The sequence below is a fragment of the Rhinolophus hipposideros genome (genome assembly GCF_964194185.1).
Source record: "Rhinolophus hipposideros genome assembly, chromosome: 11".
In the NCBI taxonomy this organism is placed as follows: Eukaryota; Metazoa; Chordata; class Mammalia; order Chiroptera; family Rhinolophidae; genus Rhinolophus; species Rhinolophus hipposideros.
In genome coordinates this window covers 82,615,148-82,636,142 of record NC_138057.1, presented here as the reverse complement: position 1 = coordinate 82,636,142, position 20,995 = coordinate 82,615,148, and the positions used below count along the sequence as shown (strand labels likewise).

Here is a 20,995-nt window from a genome sequence, read left to right as displayed (position 1 = left end):
AGCAAAGAAGCACTATGACTTAAGGACACTGTGCTCAGTGAAACGAGCCCGTCCCAGAAGGACAAACCCTGCAGGACCCCTCACAGGAGGTCCCCAGAGGAGTCAGATTCAGAGACAGGAAGTAGATGGGGGGCTGGGCTGGGGAGGGTCGGGGAGGGGTGTGAGTGTTTAATGGGGACAGAGTGTCAGTTTGGGGAGACGAGAAAGTCCTGCAGATGATGGCCGCATGACAGTGTGACTGCCTAATGCCACTGAGGTGGGCCCAAAACATGGCTGAGATGGTCAGTGTTGTGTGTGTTTTCCCACAATACAAAAAAATATAAAGGAGGGGCCGGCTCGGTGGCTCAGGCGGTTAAAGCTCCGTGCTCCTTACTCCGAAGGCTGCCGGTTCGATTCCCACATGGGCCAGTGGGCTCTCAACCACAAGGTTGCCCGTTCAATTCCTCAACTCCCGCAAGGGATGGTGGTCAGCGCCCCCTGCAACTAGCAATGGCGACTGGCCCTGGAGCTGAGCTGCTCCCTCCACAACTAAGACTAAAAGGATAACAACTTGAAGCTGAACAGCGCCCTCCACAACTAAGACTGAAAGGACAACTTGACTTGGAAAAAGTCCTGGAAGGACATACACACTGTTCCCCAAGAAAGTTCTGTTCCCCTTCCCCAATAAAATCTTTAAAAAAAGAAAACAAATGGGAAGAAAAATGCTGAATCACCCAGTCTGATTTTAAGACCAACTATCAGCGTCAGTAACCAAGCCTGTATGTACAGGTAAATGGAGACACACAGTTCATGGTCCACACACAGACCCACACAAGTACACTCAGCTGATTAGTGACAAAGTTGCACACGCCACTCAGTGGAGGGGTGACAGCCTCTTCAACAAACGGTGCCAAGTGACTGGTGATACGCAGGCAAAAGGCAAACAAAAACAGCCTCGATCTAAATCTCACCCCTCACACAAAAATGACCAAAAAGGGATCGTAGATCTAAACGCAAGTCACAAAGCAATAAAACTTTTAGAAGAAAACCTCTGTGACCTTGGGTTCAGCCAGAAGCTTAGACATGACCCCCCCATAAAACAATTCATTGATAAACCAGACTTCATCAAAATGAAAAACTCCTGTCTCAAAAGATGCAAAGAAAGCCAGATATAGAGTGGAGGACAGGTCTGCAAATCACATGCCTTGTAAAGGAGCCACGTCCAAAGCACACGGAGCACTCTCAGAACGCAAGAGGAGAAAAGGAGCAGCCCAGTTTTCAAGATGGGCTGGAGATCTAGATGGACACTTCACCAGAGAAGGTCCAGATGGCAAATTAGCACACGAGAAGCCGCTCCACATCGTTAGCTCCCAAAAAAGGCAAATTCAAGCCATCAAGAGATAGCGTGTTGCCCTTCTGAGAAGGGCTAAGCCTGAAAACCGTGAGCACAGCAAGCACTGGGCTGGCAACCCCAGCAGGTGGGAACCAAGGCACACGGACAGGCGCACTGGGAAACAGCTGGTCCACTTCTTAGACAGTCAGACATACACGAAGCACGTGACCCAGCACTTCCACTTACAGGTGTTTACGCAGGATAGAAGTGAGGACTGTCTGCTGAGAACTGCCCTCCCCCGACCATGCAGGAATTTTCCCATCAGCTCTGTCCTCAAATGCCCCAAACTGCAAACAGCCCCAGTGTCCTGCATCTGGGGACAGACAAACTGGGAACCATCCCTGCGATGGGTCATTGCTATGTGTATAAAGGGACCAATTATTGATGCACAACTCGGATGAACTCAGACCCATGCGGCCGAGGGCAGGAGTCAGTCTCAAATGGTCATGTGCAGGACGGTTCTTTTGCGTGGCATTCTCCAAAAGACAAAACATGCAGACAGACAGCTGATCAGTGGCTGCTAAAAGTGGGGTGGGTGACTATGGAAGCAGCATGGAGGAACCCTGGGGTGACAGAGCTGTCCCGTATCGTGAACACTCAGGCCACATGACCCCCTGCCAGGGGGGCCTCTGCTCCAGGCGGTTTCCACTCACGCACAAACAGAGCACAGTGGACAGTGTCAACTATCTCTGTAGCTGCCAGCTCAGCACCGACCAGACTGGCAGTTCTGAAAAGGCCACACCCGTGAGGGACATCCGTCTGTATGAGCACCACAGTGCCAGCATCCTGGAACACAGCAGGTGGCGGTTCCTGCAGGTGCACTCAAGCCCGGGTGGGAGGGACAGGGTCACGGTCAACACTGTCATCCTTTTGTCCTTTATGTGCCAAAAGACAGAAATGCCACCACTGTAACCGTGGCACACCACCAAATGTAAGACGCACCCCATTTCATGGATGCTAAAATGTGGGGACTAGATGCATTTCAAACCATCTATATAGTGAAATACAGTGTCGGGTAGAAAATGACAAAAATCAGGCAGGGCAAGGCAGGCAGAAAGGAAAGTAGAGGTGGAAACAGAAACAGGAGGTCATGACGGGGGAGGAGCTGTGTGCAAACACCAGCTGTCCTGAGCCCCAGGGGAGCTAAGACGGAAAGGGACATGGCAGGGGTCTCAGGCCCCATGCTCAGGAAGGTCCAGGCACACGGACTGGGGAAGATGCCAGGCGGAGAGGTCAGACCCTGGACAGCACGCCAGAGGGCCTGCGGCCAGTGTGATCCTAAACCGGCCACCAGTCCGGCAGACGGCCCCTCTGGGTCACAGCTCAGAATGCTCGAAACTCGCTCTGGGCAGCTCCCCGTCCAACTCAGTTCATCCCTATCAGAGGTGGCACTGCCGCCACCAAGCCCACTGCCCCGGCCGCTGCCCCTGCCCAGATCCAGTGGATTTGTTGCTTTGTCTCCTGCTCCCTCGCTGGTTCCCCAGCCCTCCCAGCAGCCGCTCTTCGTGCCCATCTGACCGCCCCTTTCTGCTCTCTGGCTTTCTGGGAATTCCTTGGGCGCGTCCAGTGCTGTACTTAAGACAAACGCAGCCTCCATGTCCACTGACCAAGTGACACTAGTCGCTGTGGGCAGCCAGCAGGGCTCTGGGAATGTGTTTGTGTGAGATGCACACACTTGCACGCCGTGTGCGTAGATGAAAGACCCAGGATGCAGAGTGGGCTGTGTGCACCTCTGAGAGGCAGTGAGGGGCAGAGGGACCGCAGGGAGAACGACTTCCCGCTGTGTGATCGTTTATAATCTGATGTGTGCCATCAGCTGTGCAAAACCAAGTGCGCTTAACTTGTAACTCCCCCACCCCCCGGAGCTACCACTGCGGCCACAAGAGAGCAGTCACCACTGGATGAATCCCCGCCAACAACCCCAAAAGCTGCATCTAAAAAGGCTGCCTGGGCTTGAAGGGCCCAGGAGAGGGGACAGCAGCCGGCGGGCTAAGCAGGAAGGGGCTGCAGGGCCCCAACTGTGCAGTGTCCCAGCCCTGGGAACCAGCATCTGCTGTGTCTTCCCAGCTTTCCCTCAACGGTCCTGCTGACCACGAAGCAGAGTGTTCGGGATGAGATTCAGAAAAACAACTGCCAAGAAACTAAAAAGAGTAAGTCTAGAATTTGGTGTCTCAAGTATCGGATAGACAAACATTGGATTTGGGGGCCTGCCAAGGAGGAGGTGCTCTGGGGAACCCCCAGGCACTCAGTTGAGACCCAGAAACGGTTGTGCCCAAAAGCACGGGCTGACCTGCTTGGGAGGTCACAGCACCATGGGAGGGGCCTACTTGGAGCTCACAAACATTTTTATGCAACGTCCAGCATCAATTAAAAGTTACCAGGAATACGAGGAACAGAACCAAATGCTAAAAAGCAACTTGGAAGATGTTAGAACAGACGCCCCGGGTCATCTCACCAAGGACAGGTGGCAGCGCCCCACACTGCTCCCACTGTGTTCAAGACATGAGAATGGCACCAGACAATGAGAATCAACGGAAAGCATCAAGTCCTAGAAAGACGATTAAACAGAGCAGATGAGATGTGTGAGCTGGAAAATAACACAATACAAAATATCCAGGTGGAAGCAGGAAGGAAAAAAAAAAGGCAGGTCAGAAAACAGTAAAATTGCTGGGACATGTGGGCCGGGAAGAGAGCACAACACACGTACAACAGGAGCCCCAGGAAACCAGAGGGTGCGGTGTGGTGCTGCAGTGACTGACAGGCCCCCAAAGCCACCGGCACGAAGCACGTGAAGACAGGGACCCGATAAGAGGGAAACGCAGGGAGGACTGAGGAGAGAAATGATAAATATAAAACCACTATTTAAAACGGCAACACAACAAAAGGGTTGGTGGAGCTGAAAATGCACAGACAGCGTGACAGGAGGGGCGGGGGCCCAAAGTGACAGAAGGCCTCTCTTGTAAGGAAAATGTGAGTCAGGATGAGTGCTGCAATCTCCAGCCCTTGCAAACTGTAATAGCCTCAGGAAGGGGGAACGAAACCCGAATAAAACACTTGGTTAACCAGAAAGAAGGGGAGGAATGGAGAAATGACAGAAGATCAGAGGGACACATGGGAAACGATCAGTGAGATGGGAGACGAAACCCAAAAATATCACCAATGAAATGTAACTGGACTAAATACTCCAATTAAAAATGAAAGTTTGTGGAGACTGGATTAAAAAACAAAACCCAAGAGACAACCTTAAACAAAAGGACAAAGAAAACTTGAAAGGAAGAGATGGGAAAAGGTGTGTCACTCGATGCCGAGGGCAGGGGGTAGCTACGCCAAGGAGAGAACACGCAGACTTCACGGCAAGAAACACGCCTGGTATCACCGAGGGCTATTCCACAGTGATCAGAGGGCCCACGCAACAGGAAGACGAGACAAGCCAGCAGTGAACACACACCCAAGTCAAAACCTCAAAACTACTGGCAGAACTAAAGGAGGAAGGGCAAATAAAGCTGCCCCCACACTAGGAGACTTCAGCACCTCATCTGTTCAGCCAACCTGAGAAGTTGAAGGCAGGTCTGAAAGGGTACGCAAGACGAGACACAGCGGTGCCGGTTATTAGGCTCAACAACGCAGAGTTCTGTAAGTCTCACCAAACGCCAGAGCAATGAAGTGGTCTGAGTCTGTTCTACGACCACAAGGAATTTCATTTAGAAATTATAAAAAGGTGACCAGAAAATCCAAAACATGTTTGGAAACGAAGCAACACACCACTACATAACCCAAGGGCCAAAAAAAAAAAAAAGAAGAAAAAAATCGCCAGTGCATTAGAAAACACTTTTAACTCAATGATGATGAAAATATGGCATTTCATAACGTGTGGGGCAGAATATCAGCAGTGCTGACCAGAAAATGGACAGCCCTACGTGCATATACGTTAAAAGGCTCAGAAATCAATGATCTAAAGTATTAATACCTCAAAAACTAGGAAAGAGCCAATTAAATTCAAAGGAGAAGTGAAATCAAGACACATATAAGTATATACAGTAGAGAAAAAATCCACAAGTTGGTTCTTTGAAAAGGCTAGTACGATGGGGAATCTCTAGCAAGTCTGAATGAAGACAAAAGGAGAAAGGGCACTGAGAGCACGACTCAGCAGAGTCCACAGTCAGGCTCAGCCCTTCTGTGAAGGCCAGCGAGCAGGCTCTGAGGCTGCCTGGGCCAGATCTGCTTCTGTTGCATAACCTTCTTCTTCAAAAATGTAAACAGTGTCCTCAGTGTGTGGACCGGACCAAGACAGGCCGGGGGACAGTTCTGCCCATGTCACAATGTCCCCCTCCCCGCTACAGGCATTCCAAGGATCTTACGGGGAAGGTATTTAAACGTCAAGTCACGATGCTGCATGCCTAAAATTAATATAATATTGTACGTCAACTGTAATTGAAAAATACATTTGAAAAAAGATCTTATGAGGATATTAAGAACCAATGCATGCCAATAAATCTGCAAATTAGACGAAGCCGACAAGCTCCTGGAGAAACACAGCTGACCAAAACTGACAGGAGAACGAAGAGACCACTGAACCCGTCCTTCCCGCAAAGGACGCAGACCGACCTGGCTTCACTGTGACTTATTTCAAATGTTTAAGAAAGAAATAGCACAATCTGATACAAACCCTTCCAAATCATTGAAAGAAAAAGAGGGAAATCATTCTCCAATCATTTTATGAAGACAGATAGCCTTGATGGCAAACCGTGAAATGTTTCCTTAAAGGAAAATTAGAGGACACGCTCTCTCGTCGACATGCGGCAAAAATCCTCAGGAAATTATTAGCAAATAAGGAAAGGAATGGCTCGTGCCGTGTGGCTGGTGACCACTCACTGCACTGATCGAACACATGTGGCTTTTACTGCTGTCCCCGGGCCCCAGCCTGAAAGCCCACCTCCTCTAATGTGGGTCTGGGGTGTCTACACCAGCGTCCAAACTGCGTGTGCTGTCTGTGGGGGAGTGTTTCACAGGTTTCCTCATGTTAAGACTGCAGCTCGGGACACATGGCGGGGAGGGTACCCTCTGCAGAGTCTCCTATCCTCGGTGCTCAGGGTCTGGCCAGAGGGGATGGGTCCCTTCCATGTGGCTACTGCTGGATACCTGGCATCCATCCGCCTGCCTTTTCTGCCTGAGGCCCCTTCCAGGAGATGGACACCAAGGAGGGCTTCTCACCTCAGGACAGTTACTCCCAAAAGGGCAAAAAAAAAACCCAAACCCTAAAAAAGTAGGAAGTTGACTCCAGAGATCTGTAAAGAAAACACTCCATCACAATTAGGGCAAACCAATGCCAGGAAGGCAAGGTTTTTTTGTCCGTTTGTTCTTTTAATATTCCAAAAACAATCAATGTAATTTAGAACATTTAGAGTAGAAGAGGAAAACAATATGACCGTTTCGATATTTAGCAAAAAAGCTTTTGCTAAAATTCAACACTTATGCATGTATGGGGTGGGGGGAATAACCCTTACCCTAGGAAAAGGAAAGAATTTCCTTAATCTGATAAAGTGTATCACAAAAAAATCCTACATCAAATATCCTACTTAAAGATGAAATAGTGAAAGCTTTTCCTGAGTCTGGAAATGTGACAAGGGTGGCTGGGAGTTCTGGCCAGTCCAGTCAGGCAAGAAAGGAAATAAAAAGGTTAAGAATAGAAATAAAGAAATAAAAATGTCATTGTTACCAGATGACATGATTGTGTGCAGAGAAAATCCAAAAGAATCTGTAGGTAAACTAGGAGAGTAAGTTATTTTATCTAGGTGGCCATATTTTTTAAATGATCCAAATTGTTTCTATATAGCAACAAACACTGAGAAAAATTTAAATACCACATGGATTAAAACAAAAATTGAATTTCTAGGAATAAATCTAACAAAAGATGGGCAGAGAATTAACTACAAAATATTCCCAAGGAAAACTGAAAAAGATGTAAATAAATGGAGGGACACACCCATTATTATAAAGATATCAGTTCATCCCAGACTCATCTACAAAGTCAGCGAAATCCCAACCAAAAACTAGCAGCAACTTGTGTGGAATTTGACAAATTGATCCTGAGAGGCATATAAAAACACAAACAATAGCCCAGGCAAGGCAACTGTAAGGAATAAAAACCTGAAAGATTGACACTACAGAGAAATTAAGAGGATGTACATTTGCCACGGTAGCAAAGAGACCAATGGAACCGAGCAGAGCTCAGCCAGAATTCACACATTTTATAGACATCTGGTCTACAACAGAGGGGACGGCACAGTGCAGTGTGAAAAAGGTGGTCCTCGCAACAAAAAGTGGTCGATCAACTGGAAAGTTAATGGGGAAAAAGTAAATCCCCATATCACATCACATTAAAAAAATCAATTCCACATGTACTACAGAAATACAGGCCTTTAATAGGAAAACAGGAAAGTCAGAGTCTTGACTGACAGAGGAGAAAAACAGACATAAGGAAGAGAAGGAAGCACGGGAGGGGGGGGGCTGCATTAGACTCTAGATATCAGTATGAACTCGGGTACTTAAATATATCAATCCTTAGCTCTGACTGTTAAAAGGATATAAAAACAATGACACACCAGTTGCAACAAGTAAGCCTCGCACCGAGGTCTTGGCTTCCAAGCACCACTCCCACTGGAAGGAAAAACAGCTAATTCCAAGGCTGGGGAATAGAAAGTATGAGATGAGCCTGGATGATTTTGCTGAACAAGACAACAAGAAACATGCTTTAGAATAAAAACCTCTATACTAACAGTAAATAAACAACAGCAATAAACGGTGGAATAAAATTAAAAAGTGGGGGACATGGGGAAGCTCTTTCCCACAAAAGACTGCCAACTAATAAACGTGGAAAGAATCATCAATAAATACTAACTAATGGGTGAAAGGCTGACGATGCAGTCTCTTCTCGCAAAGGGGAAACAGTAACTTTACCTGGCAGTGGTTACCTTAACCGAATGATCGAGGGTAACATCACCAACATCCAGCCAAACTGGTATCGTGTGCCTCCTGACACGACACACTCAGAAGGACACAGCATGGCTTCTGCAGAGTTCCAGCTGAAACGCACAACCTGCATCCCATCATGAGACAAAACCTGACAGACCGAAACACAGGAACTTTCTACAAAATAACTGAACCGTACTCTTCAGAAAGGAAAGTGTCCTGCAGGATGGAGGTTGGGAAACTATTCTAGAATAAAAGGACCCAAGAGAATCACCACAAAATGCAATGTGTGAATTCAATACCGGACCTAACCCAGCAGCTATAAAGGACAATCGTGAGACAACTGGAGACATTTAAACATGGACTGTGGATGGCATACCGGCCCTGAGTTGAAATTGAATGTCCTGCGTTTTGAACACTGTATTGTGTTTATGCAAGAGAATGTCCTTGTTTACAAGAAATGCTCAGTATTTTGGGGTAAAGGGGCACAAGCTCTGCAACTTGTTCTCAAATGGTTCAAAAAAAAAAGAAAGAGAAAAAGAATGAGAAAACAAATGTGGCAAATTTCTTACCAGTGAGTGACTGAGGAGTATACAGGAGTTCTTTGTACTTATCTTTACACATTTCTGTAAATCTAAAATGACTATAAATCAAACTTAAAAACAAAATACACAGAGGAATGTCACAATGCTCTTCAGACAAAAAAGAAAGACTCAACAAAATGTGAAAACTGCTATTGACAAAGAGAAAACATTAATAAATTTCACTACATCAAAATTATATTAAGAAAATGAAATGGCATTTTGCAGATACTTACAACACAAAAATCTGACAAGAGGCCTATCCAGAGTTCGTAGAGCATGAAAAGTTGTAAGAAAAAGACAGACAAGTCCCACTATGCCAAGTGGGACAAAAGACTAGCACAGGCACTCCACAAACAAGCTATCCAAACGGCTACAACTACGAGAAGGTTCTTCACGTTGCCACTCATTACGGAAATGCTACGTGGTATCACTGTGAGACTCAGGGCACCAGCCTGCAGGCGCTCATCAAGGTAATAGTCACAATGTCCCACATCTATTAACAAAATAGTAGACACGTGAAGACCCACAAAAGGGCAGTGGTAAGGAGGAGAAAAACCAATCAGAAGAGACAACAAAGAGAATGGCATTAGCAGGCAAAGGCTTTCCACCAGCTATAAAACATGACCAGAACTTAAAAAAAAAATGCAAAAGTGGGAACTCAGTGAGGGGAGAAATGATAAGTATAAATGAGAAGAAAATGGAACTGCAGAAAAGATCAGTCATCGTGAAGAAAGAGCAAGAGGAACTATCCAACCTAAAGCCTGGACAGGAAAAAGGCTAAACCATAAGTGAACAGAGCCTCAGTGACCTCAGGGACAAAAACATGTTTCACTGGAGTTCCAGGGGGAGGGGCACAAAGGTATTTGAAGAAATAAGGATGTAAACACACATGTCCCAAAAGCTCAAGCAAATCCGAAGCAGAACAAACACAAAGAAAACTACACAATCACATCGTAACCAGAGGTAAAAACAGCCTGAAAAGAAAGACACAACACATCCAGAGGAACAAAGGAATGACTAGTTTCCTATGAGAAAAAAAATGCAACCCGGAAGACAAGAGAATGACCTCAACTGAAAGAGAAGAATAACTGCCAACCTCGAATTCTATATCCAGCAAAAATACCTTTCAAAAATGTAGGTGACGACCGTACAATAAAAACTGATTAATTTCACTGAACATAAATTATACTTTGATAAGGCAGATATTTTTAAATGGTGATATAAAGACCTTTTTGTAACTTTTCAGAATTCATTACTAGTCCACTAAGACTGTCAGAAACATGAAAGGAAATTCTTTGAGAAGGAAATAAACTCCAACCTGTACAAAATATGAGGAACAAGGTAAATAGGTGGGCAAATAAAAAAGGTTTCTTTTCATATTTTAAATGTTTTCAAATGCAAATTGGACATCCAGGACATCCACATTAAAATAAAAAATGGAACCTTGACCCATACCTTACACCCTACACAAAAATTAACTCAAAATGAGCTGTAGAATTAATGTAACCTAAGCCATAAAACACAAATGTAAGAAAAAACAGGAAAATATCCTGTAAAGTTTTTTTATTATTAAAAATCGATTGGGGTAACGATGGTCAACAAAACTATATAGGTTTCAAGTGTATAATTCTATAATCATCTATACCGGGGATGCCAAAAAATGTGTACAAGTGGACACATTGGTCAACGTTGCTCAAGCAGCAGTTTGCCATCATCAGAAGCGTCTGGACGCTGATGGGAACCACTTTGAGCACCTCTTGTCATTGCAGAAGTCAAACATGACTTGTATTCATCTTTTGTTATTGGTATATATTGAGTATTATAATTTTAATAGCTTTTTCCTTTCTTAAAAAGTGCATACATTTTTTTGGTGTCCTCTGTATATTGCATTATGTGTTCACCTCCTAATCTTCTTAGGTAAACAGCCAAATACAACACCAAAGCATCTAGAAGAGGAATCATTTAACTTCATAGAAATTTAAAAAATGTCTACAGGAGGCACTACTAAGAGAATAAAAAGATAACTCCAGTCTGGGAGACAATGTTCATGAAACATATATCCAACCTAGGATTTTGATCTAGAATATATAAAGAATGAATGAAACTCAACAATGCTCAATCCTCTCAATCCTCACACAACCCACTAAAAAAGGGGCAAAGATTGAAAGAGACCTTAGAGCAGAGCAGACATACGATGGCAAATCAATACATGAAAGAGGGTAACTACCTGTTTCAAGTAAAAATAAGGACATACACGTATTACAAGGCTCATAGCACATGAAGGAGTAAAACACTGCACCAAGGACCGGGGGGGGGGGGGGGGGAGGAGACACATGTTCCAACGGTCTTAAGTTACACATGAGGGTGTGATCGGATTAAGAAAGGACCTCGGGATAAGCCAGCAATGCGAGTGTAAACGCCACGCAGCTGACGCACGAAGGAGGTGCGATCATGAAGTCAACTGTGGGGCTCAGAAGGAACATAGAAAAAAGTCCATCAACAAAAGTGCCAGAAAAGAGGGAAAAAAGGGCAAATAAAAAGCCAACAGCGAGATGATAGACTTGAACCTAATTCCATTGAAAATTATGTCAAACGTAAATGGTCTCAAGACTCCAAATAAAATACAGATTGTCAGACTGGATAAAAATGCAAATATCCACCACATGCAGCTATGAAAAATACACTTTAAGACTCAGTGAGTTAAAGTAAAAAGATGAAAATGCTAAATGTAAGGAAACTGGAATGGCTACATTAATATCAAAGTTGACCAGAAATGGACAAACTCCGTGAAAGACACAAATTACCAGGGCTGCAGCAAGATGACAGAGAAATCTGAATAGTTCTATATCTAAAGTAATAGAATTTGTCATTAAAAACCTTCCCACAATTAATAACAACAGAACTGCAGGCTCCAGTGGCTTCTCTGTGAATATGAATTCTATCAAACACTTAAGAAAGAAGGAACATCAAAATGACACAAAGTTGGGGCTGGCCCGGTGGCTCAGGCGGTTAGAGCTCCGTGCTCCTAACTCCGAAGGCTGCCGGTTCGATTCCCACATGGGCCAGAGGGCTCTCAACCACAAGGTTGCCAGCTCAATTCCTCGAGTCCAGCAAGGGATGGTGGGCAGCGCCCCTTGCAACTAAAATTGAACACGGCACCTTGAGCTGAGCTGCCGCTGAGCTCCCGGATGGCTCAGTTTGTTGGAGCGAGTCCTCTCAACCACGGGGTTACTGGTTCGACTCCCACAAGGGATGGTGGGCTGTGCCCCCTACAACTAGCAACAGCAACTGGACCTGGAGCTGAGCTGCACCCTCCACAACTAAGACTGAAAGGACATCAACTTGACTTGGAAAAAATCCTGGAAGTACACACTGTTCCCCAAGAAAGTCCTGTTCCCCTTCCCCAGTAAAATCTTAAAATAAAACAACAAAAAAATGACACAAAGTCTTTCTGAAAATAAAGGAAAAGGGAACTCAAGGTGAGCAATGCCCTGATACCAAAACCAAACAATGCCAGGATGAGGGAACTACAGATAATCAGCTTTCATGAACACAGATGCCAAATCTCTTAAGAAAATATTAATGAAATGAATCCAGCGATACAAAAAAAGCAAACCACAAAAAAACTGCAATACATCACACACAACCAAGTGGGGTTTAGCCCAGGAATGCAAGGATGGTCCAACTAAAAATTAACTAATGCAATACACCACCTAGCAAAATTAAGGATAAAACCCACATAATCCTTTCGATAGATGAACAAAAAACATTTGATGAAATTCAAGCTTCATTTGTGATTAAAAAAGAAAGAAAACGAGGGACCTGGTGGGCAGCTGGGAGGGAAACATGCACCTCTAGTGTGACCCAGTAGTGCCACCTGCACACGGACGTTCACAGCAGCCCACGCTGTGGGGCACAGGGGGGAAGGTGACAAGGGCCCCACACTGGTGGCATGTCCACAGCATGGGGTAAGTCTGAGCAATCCATCAAGAAGGGCAAGGACCAACACTCAGAACCACACGGATGAATCTCAAGAAGAAAGGAAAAATGAAAAGACTGTTCTGTGTGACCCCATCTACAGAGATTCTACAAACCTGCAAACCTGCGTGGCAGAGCAGGGGGGTGGCTGGCGGGGTGGGGGGTGGGCTGGGCCCGGAAACCTTTTAGGGGAGTCAAGCGTTCTGTCTTGACTGACTGATTTTGATTACAGTTACCGAAGTTATCACCTGCACACTTGAAATTGGTACCTTTTTTTTGCATATAAACATGTTCATAAACAAAAGAGGGAGAAAAAAGGCAGGCCTGAGCCACACGGCACAGAGTCTCAGATGCACTCTGCTGATGAAAGAAGCCAGACTCCGCTTATGGGACATTCTAGAACAGCCAAAGGGTCCAGTGTGACAGAAAGCAGGCCCAGGCTGCCTGGGCGGGGAAGGGGGATGGGTCGGGGCCTGAGAGCCGCTGGGGTGACGGGCTGCTCTCCATCCCACTGCCGGGGGTGCCTCAGCCCAGGCTCAAATGGGTGCATCTTGCACCCCTTCCATTATAATACACAGGCTCTACCTCAATGAAACTGGTGTAAGAAGAGCTCCCGGGGCGCTCACAGGTCTGAGGGCTGTCGTGGCCGGCACGGAAGCTAAGCCCAGTCCCTGTGCTGCACTAGCAGAAGCCGAGGAACAGGGAGCCAGGGAGCCAGGAGCCCAGGCCTGGCGGCTCTCAGGGGCCAGCTCCCTGGGCGCTTGGCGGGATAGGCACGCTGGGACTCCTTGGCCCACAGGAGCCGCAGGGGAAGCCATAGCAGGGAGGGAACACCCCCTCCCTCCATTTGGGTCCCACCCTGGCCAAGCCAGGGATAAACAGGCCCGGCTCCCGAGGCCTCTCCAGGGGTTGGGCGGGGCTGCAACAGTGTGGACATGCCAGGCCCAGGCCAGGAGTCAGTGTGGGGCAGTGGGGACTGGGATTTGCAGAACAAAGCAGCCTTCTTCTCCCTTCTATGTGGGGCCCTGTTGGAGGTCCCCTCTGAACCTTGGCCCCAGCTATAGGAAGGGACAGCAGAAGCACTGCCCTCGTAGGTGGTACCGGAAAGGGCCTGCCCTTCTCCTCCCAGAGCACATGGGAGCACGGAGTCAGCCCGGGGACAGATGTGCTGCCATGTTCCAGGATCCACTCCCAGTGTCTGTCCTGTGTCCCACTGCTGGGACAGCTGGGCCGAGCCTCAAACTTTCCAGAGGTCCCAGTATCACCACAGCTCACAGGCCTGTCTCATGGAGCTGGACCTGCAGCTCACGGACGGTCACTCGAGTCCTCCGCCTGCAGAGCGGCTCACAGGGGACAGTGGGCTGACCCGGAAGCTGGCCATCCCCCAAGTGGAAGGAGGAGAAGACCACACAGGGCCACCAGGCACACCCTGGAGCAGCAGCACAGCAGCCCGGGGGTCCCCTCTGAAAGGGTCAACGTGGCAGCTCGCGGCTGGCTGTAAACACGAGGCTGCGGGCCTTTGTCTCAGACATCCACCGGCAGTGACACCTGCCAGATGACCAAACATCTGCCCGAGCCAGGAGGAGCAGGCTGGTAGTGGAGGCATTGTAGGAGCACTGGCCCAGGGCACAGGGCTCGAGGGCGGTCAGACACGGAGGGGCCCTTCCAAGCACATAACCAGGGAGAGCCGGCTGGCTGCCACCCTCAGCTGGGGTGACATTAGCCACCCTGCCATGATTAAACACTTCTCCAGGGTCCTGTTTGCTGTCTGTCTCGCCCAGTGTGAGGGCAGGGGCCACACCCATCTCAGCCACCACTGCTCTCAGCCTGTGGGCACAGACGTGCTCAAGGAGCACAGGGAACACAGAGGCAGGCCCCTTACCACCCCGGGGTGCCCTCTGTGTCCGCCCACCGCGGAGCCAATACTGATGCCCACAGCACCTTGGCCTTGACCTGAAGACACCTACCACCTCTTGAGCCCCTTGGAACTGGAGCAGGGGCTGTCCTGAGCCCCAGAAGGGGCCCAGCCAAGCCTACACCCCGTAAGGGGTGGAGGGGACCCCACTGTGAGGCGGGGCAGGGAGTGTGACCTGGCCCCACAGCCAAGGCCTTCCCGGTGGCACCTGTCCTGACAGCAACAAAGTAGAAGCACCCACTGTCTTTCCCTGGGGGTCTGGTCACATCACCGTGGTGTCTCCCTCAACGGACGAAGATGAGGGACTCAGAGGAGGAGATGCGTGGGACAGAAACAGGCGGGAAACGTGGCAGGGGCTGCCGCGGGCTCAGCGAGCTTTGTCTGTGAAATTTAATTCCTTGATTTCCAAAGCAAGAGGCTGGCCACGTGGCAGCTGCCGACAGTTCTCCACGAGGGTGAGGGCGCAGAAGGGTCCTGCACACAGGGTGCTGGTCAGAGAGTCCTGCAGGTCACTCAGGCCAACCCCACCCTTGGCAGATGGGGAAACAGAGGCCAGAAAGGAGAAGTGACTCCCAAATGTCCTTATGTCACAGGGTGCACCTGAGAACGTTCCAGGTTCCACCAGCCCAAAGAGGGCCCTACCTCACCCTCGCTGGGGCCCCAGGCTGGGGTCAGCAGGCTGCGCGGCAACCTGAGGGCACGTGAGGATGTGCCCTGACCTGGCCAGGAGGGAGCCTAGGGTATGGCGGCCAGCACCGGAGAGGCAGCCAGCCCTTGGGGACAGGCCCCTCTGTGCTCACGCACCCCCAAGGCCCCTCCCCCACAACCCTCTTCCCAGCGTGCCCGCCGCCCAGTGATGCCAGCGACGTCACTGCCAATAACCTAGATTTTAACCAGGAAGTCACACCCCCCACTCCCTGCCCCACTTATGGGCTCACCAAGGAGAAAACCCAGACCAGCATCCCTGGCCAGGTGGAGATAGGGCCCGCCCCCACACCTGGCCCGCGGCCCCCCACCCACTGCCCTTCTGGTCTCTCAGCTTCCCACCACCAGCCCTACCTCCCACACCCACGGGAGGTAGAGGCAAGGGACCCTGATGGCCAAGGGACTCCCTCTTGTCCCCCACGGCATGCGTGAGCCTGTGCCCTGGCCTCAGAGGGACACCGCACCAGTCTGAGTACTGGGGATGGGGGGGCTGGTGAGAAGGCCCAGGCAGTCAAGGCAGTGGCATAGCTCGGCCTGCCAACCCCTACCCTGGCCCTTCCATGGCCACTGTCCTATTGTTCCTCGGGAAACCCAAGGACACATTGGGCCACAACTGTCCAGGTGAGAAGAGGGCTCGAGGCTCGTCTAGCCAGAGGCAGGTGCACTGAGACGCGCCACTGCACCCACTCCCAGCAATCCCGACACCCTAGCCGTTTCTCGGTGTCCCAAACACACCGTGGCCCAAGGCCACAATGACTGGAGTAGATGTTGTGCAGGGAGGACCCTGGGGAGACACGCACAACCATGGGCCACCAATGGGCAGCCCCCACCCCTGGGCTCTTGACAGATTCTGCCCTGACCCCTCCACAGAGCCCCATCCAGGGGGCAGCATGAGGGCGGGATCTCTCAGAGGCTGCAGGGTTTGCCCTAGGTCCACGCGACCTGCACTCCTGGGGAAGGAGCTGCCCACTCTGGGGCTCCGGGGGGCCCTCTCCCCTCCTCCCAGGTGGCTGTCAGCACATGGGCAGGTTCCCAGGGGCCCCCACAAGGCTGAGCCCAGTGGGCCCTCGGAAGGCCCAGCCATTGCTCTCAGGTTTCTTGGTACTGGGAACGGCAAAGCCTTTCCTCTGCCACTGAAAGGAAAAACCAAGTTCAATAGAGGAGGTCTACCTGCCAGCACCCTATGGAATTCATGCAAATGTGACAACTCGCATTTAAAGTAATGGCTTTAGGGGAAAAACCATCCCCAGAGCCCCTGGGCTGGGGGGTGGGGGTGGAGGGGGTCAGGGCAGTGCCTTCCCTGCAGCTCTGAGAGGGGAACAGGTTGTGTTCAGAGGCTGAGGCCCTCCTGGGGACCCAGGTGTCACCAGGCCTGATCCCCCTGGCCCTGCTCCTCAGCACAGATGAGGGAGGCACAAGAGGGGTGACAGTGTCTGCCCCATCTGGGCATGAGGACATGGGGGGGGCAGAGGGGAGAAAGAGCCCCCACACTGCCCCTCGGGGCCCCAGCTCTGGGACGTCACTTCCCGCTGGCACCATGTTCCGGATCCAGTCCACTGGACACAGGCCCTGCATGCAAATCAGTGCAGGCAGCAGGCCCAGGCGCACAGCCAGTTTTCGGGGAACACAGAAGGCAGGGGGACACCCGATCTGGGGCCCCAAGTACGGGACCCTCTGCCCAACAATTCCTGAACTGTCCCTTGGGACTGTGACGCAGTCTGCAGTGCCAGGCGTCTCAAATGAGGGCATCTCGGGTTTGTAGGTCCCAAATGGGGGAGCCCCCCTTAACCTCGGCGGGAGCTCATTCAGAGCAGCAGGCACTTTCTGGTCTGTCCCTTGGTGCTGGGCCCAGGGAGGTGGCAGCAAATGCGAAGGGTACAGGAGAATCTCTGGCCTCACTGAGAGGCAAGACCATGCGGGTGGAGAAAGGGCTGAGGGCCTGCTGCGGCGCCCGTGGAGCCTGGCACTTCACAGACAGAAACACTGAGGCCTCGAGCAGGATAAGTGACGCGCTGTGAGCCCTCGGGCAGGTCCCTGGGCCACTGAGGCGCTCCATCTCCATCTCCAATGGGAGACAGGGCCCTGTCCCGCATGCTACACTGAAGCTTCCAGTGGGTTTTGCTCAGCTAGACACTTTCCCGTGGCCTCTGGTCTCATCCAGGATCAAAGTCCTTAGCTGAGGCCCCGCAAGGCTGAGCTAGGACGATTCCGCCTCCGGCCTCAGCTCCCGCTAGCTCATGCAGCCTGGGTTGGGGGCGACCCCCTGCACACCTCCAGCACAGTGGCCTCCCAAGCTGTCCTGGGCCCCCGCCTGCCTACCTTCCCAGACTGCTGTGCGTGACACGGGGAGGGGGTCAGGTTTGCCTCGGGGCCCACACCGGGCCTGGCGGTCCCCCCACGCCTGTTGGCAAGCGCGCCGCAGGACGGGGTGGGGCCGGCCTGCCATGTTACCTGCGTAGCTGCCGGTGGCCTTGATGTACATCTGGCCGTACTGCTCCTCCACCATGGTGTCGTACGCCTCATCATCCTCCTCATCCTCCTCGTTGTGGTAGGAGGTGGGGCTGTCGGTGGTGGGCAGGCTGCTGGCCCCCGGGCTGGTCCGCTCCCCCTGGGAGTAGGGCACCTGCTGGATGCTGGGGATGAGGGTGGCCAGGCTGGGCACCCCGTAGTAGGAGACCCGGGGCAGCTTGAGAGGGGCTGCGCCGGCCACCACTGCAGCGCCCGCCACTGCTGTGCCATCCCGGGGCCCCGACTCCAGTGGGCGCTTGGGGGCCAGGCCCGGGCCGGTGGCCGGCGGCAGCTCCATGGCTTCATGCTTCACGCGGGTCAGCAGCGGGATGGGCACGGAGGGGGACACGACGTAGGGGGGGGCGGGGGCGGCTGGCTGCAGCTGGTTGCAGGGGCTCTGGGGCTCGGAGCTGGCGTCCTCCATCATGGCGGTCTGCGAGTCGCAGTGGGGCGAGCTCACCTTGAACATGAGGTCTGTGCCACGCTCCACGATGTGCTGGATCTGCAGGAAGCCGGCCGTGTACATGACCACGAGCTGCTCGCTGGCCGCCATGGTCAGCCTGCCCGTGTAGCAGAAGGACAGGATCTGTTGGAAGCAGGCGGGCGGCACTGTGCCCGGCAGCTCGAAGGCGCTCTTGCTGTTGCCACTGAACAGGTCGCGGAAGTAGAGGCTGCTGGCGGCCAGCACGGCCCGGTGGGCCTTGAAGGCCTGGCCCTTGACCACGATGGACACATCGCAGTAGAGGCCCAGCAGGCGCTGCTCGTTGAGGCAGCCGAGCACGGTGTTCCCGAAGTTGGGGATCTCAATGTGCAGTGTCTGTGACATGGCGGCCAGGCGCTCGCGGGCTCGCCTCCGACTCAGCACGGGAGTGGCCTGAGCAGGCACATCTGCGGGAGAGAAGGCAGGAGGCACCGTGGTCAGCCTCCTGGATGTGCAGCGCCGACCTGCAAAGGGCCAAGCCCCAAACTGACCCCTGGGAAAGGCCAAGGAACTGCGCTCGAGCCCCCTCTGCCGAGCCACCCCCAGACTCCCTCCACCCAGAACTACCCAGGGGTCTTGGGATGACCTCGCTCCCACGGGACCCTGGGTGAGGGAAGAATCAGCGCTGCACGCGGGACATTACAAGCCCCGAGCGGCGTTCCCACGGGGGCAGGGGGCTGCCCCCAGAGTCCCCCAGGAGACAGACAGAGCCCTCGGAGCCCTTGGGCGGGGGACACCCTTCTCAGCAGAAGACAGAATAGAGGCCTGCACCACAGCAGGGATGGAAACCAGGAAAAGGGGCCGCTCTGCACAACTATTTTCCCAGGAAAAAGTTAGCAGCTGAGGGCCCCTCACTGCCTCTCCCCTGGGAGGGGCCAGAAGCTAGAGCAGCTGTGCAGCCCCCACCCTCCCGCAGAGTGCCACAGGGGGTCTGGTGGGAGGTCTTTCCCAAAGCTTTTGGCTTCTGGTTGGTTTTCCTCTTTTTCCTCAGAGCAGCGTGCAGAAGGCCACGGGGGGGCAAGGAGTAGGGGCACCCAGCGAAGTGAGCTGAAGCTAGGGGGGTCCGCGGGCTCCGAAGGGCCCCCCACGTCTGCTCCCCTTCCAGTCCCGCCAGGAGACCTCCAGGGCCAGAGCGCTCTGCGCGGCGCTGGCTCCCCAGGTCCCCAGGCTGCCGTCAAGGACCCGCCGCGGGACCAGCTGGGAGCCAGTCGCAGCCCCACTTGCACAGCAGCCCCGACCCCCCCAGCTTCCAACACAGGCCAATCCCCGTTGGCCGGTTCCCAGCGCAGGTGACTACAGGGGTCATGGGGAGACTGGAGGGAGGGACCGGCCAGGGCACCCTGCGCTGGGGACCCGGCCCCAGCACCGTGGACGCGGAGCCCAAGCCCGATTCCGGGAAGGGGGGCCGGAACCGACGGGCCGAGGAGACGCGGCTCAACTCGCGCAGCCGGAGCCGCACAAAGGGCCGCTCTGTCCCGCGGGAGGAAAGTGCCAGCGGCCGCGGAGGCGCCGGGCGGCCGGTGCCGGGAGCGCAGAGCGAGGGCGGCGCGCGGGGACCGGCGGAGTTGGGCAGGGGGCGGCCGCCCGGGGAGGGCCCGCGGGGCCCCCACTGCGGGGAAGTTGCCGGCCCGCAGGGCGGCCCCGCCGGCCGCGGAGACCTACCTTCGGCCGCTTCCGCTGGGGGCCCCGCGCTGCCCGCTCAGCCTGGCAGGGGCAGGCTCCCCGCTCGCCGGCAGCCCGCAGCCGCCAGCTGCTCCGGGAATGCAGCAAACGGCGCGGGAGCCCTTGGGGTGGGGAGGGCGCGAGGAGCCGGGAGAGGAGGAGGGCGCGGGGGGGCGCGCGGGGGAGGGCGCAGAGCGGCTCGGGCCGCGCGGCTGGGCGGCCGGCTCAGCTGCACCCGGCCCGGCTCTCCCGGGCGGCGCACGGCATCTAAATGCAGAGGCCGGATGCAGACGGACATCCAGGCGGCTCCCGGGAATGAATAGCTGCCTTTGATTTGGGAGCCCAAGTAAATGCCAGCTCCCAGCCCCGGCTTTAAAAACAGTGGAGTGTTGGTGCCAGAGGAATGCGCGGCTCCGGGTGTTGGTACAAGACAGACTTTTGATGACTCACTGCAATGCAAACAAAGATGGCAGAAATACTGTACTGTACGTGGGGAAACGCTTCGCGGTGCCACGGCAACTGAGACAGCCTGCAAATTTATGGTGCAGTTTTGCATATGAATTGCCCAGTGAACTGCCGCCCTGCCATCCAGCACAGCCCGGGTGTCAAAGCATTTAAACTATTCCAAACAGTCTGCAGAGCTGGCAGAGCCCCCGGCGAGGGGGCCAGGGGTGGGGCAGACTGGACAGGAGCTGGGACACGGACGGGAGCCCAGGAGGGAGGGAAAAGGGGGAGATGAGAAAATGAGGCAGAAACAGGAGAGCAAGGGGCCCGGAGGACGAGGTCCCCGCATGGATGAGGAGGCCGCGGCCTGAGCCCCT

The 20,995-nt window shown here is 52.7% G+C and overlaps 1 protein-coding gene across 5 annotated transcripts in view; it reads right to left on the bottom strand.

Moving 5' to 3' along the window:
* Positions 1-20,995, bottom strand: part of NACC2 (NACC family member 2) — a 64,544-nt gene that overhangs the window by 11,163 nt on the left and 32,386 nt on the right. Inside the window, exons 2-3 of one of the 5 annotated variants that reach the window (XM_081066599.1) lie at positions 18,492-18,919; positions 17,975-18,146 (exon numbers count right to left, since the gene is read on the bottom strand). In XM_081066599.1, the coding sequence (XP_080922725.1) occupies positions 17,975-18,146; positions 18,492-18,857 (538 nt within the window). In that variant the 5' untranslated portion in view covers positions 18,858-18,919. Of the gene's footprint in view, positions 1-17,974; positions 18,920-19,631; positions 19,697-19,878; positions 19,958-20,174; positions 20,418-20,995 lie in introns of those variants that run through there. The other 4 variants (XM_081066595.1, XM_081066596.1, XM_081066597.1 and 1 more) reach the window with 4 other exon arrangements.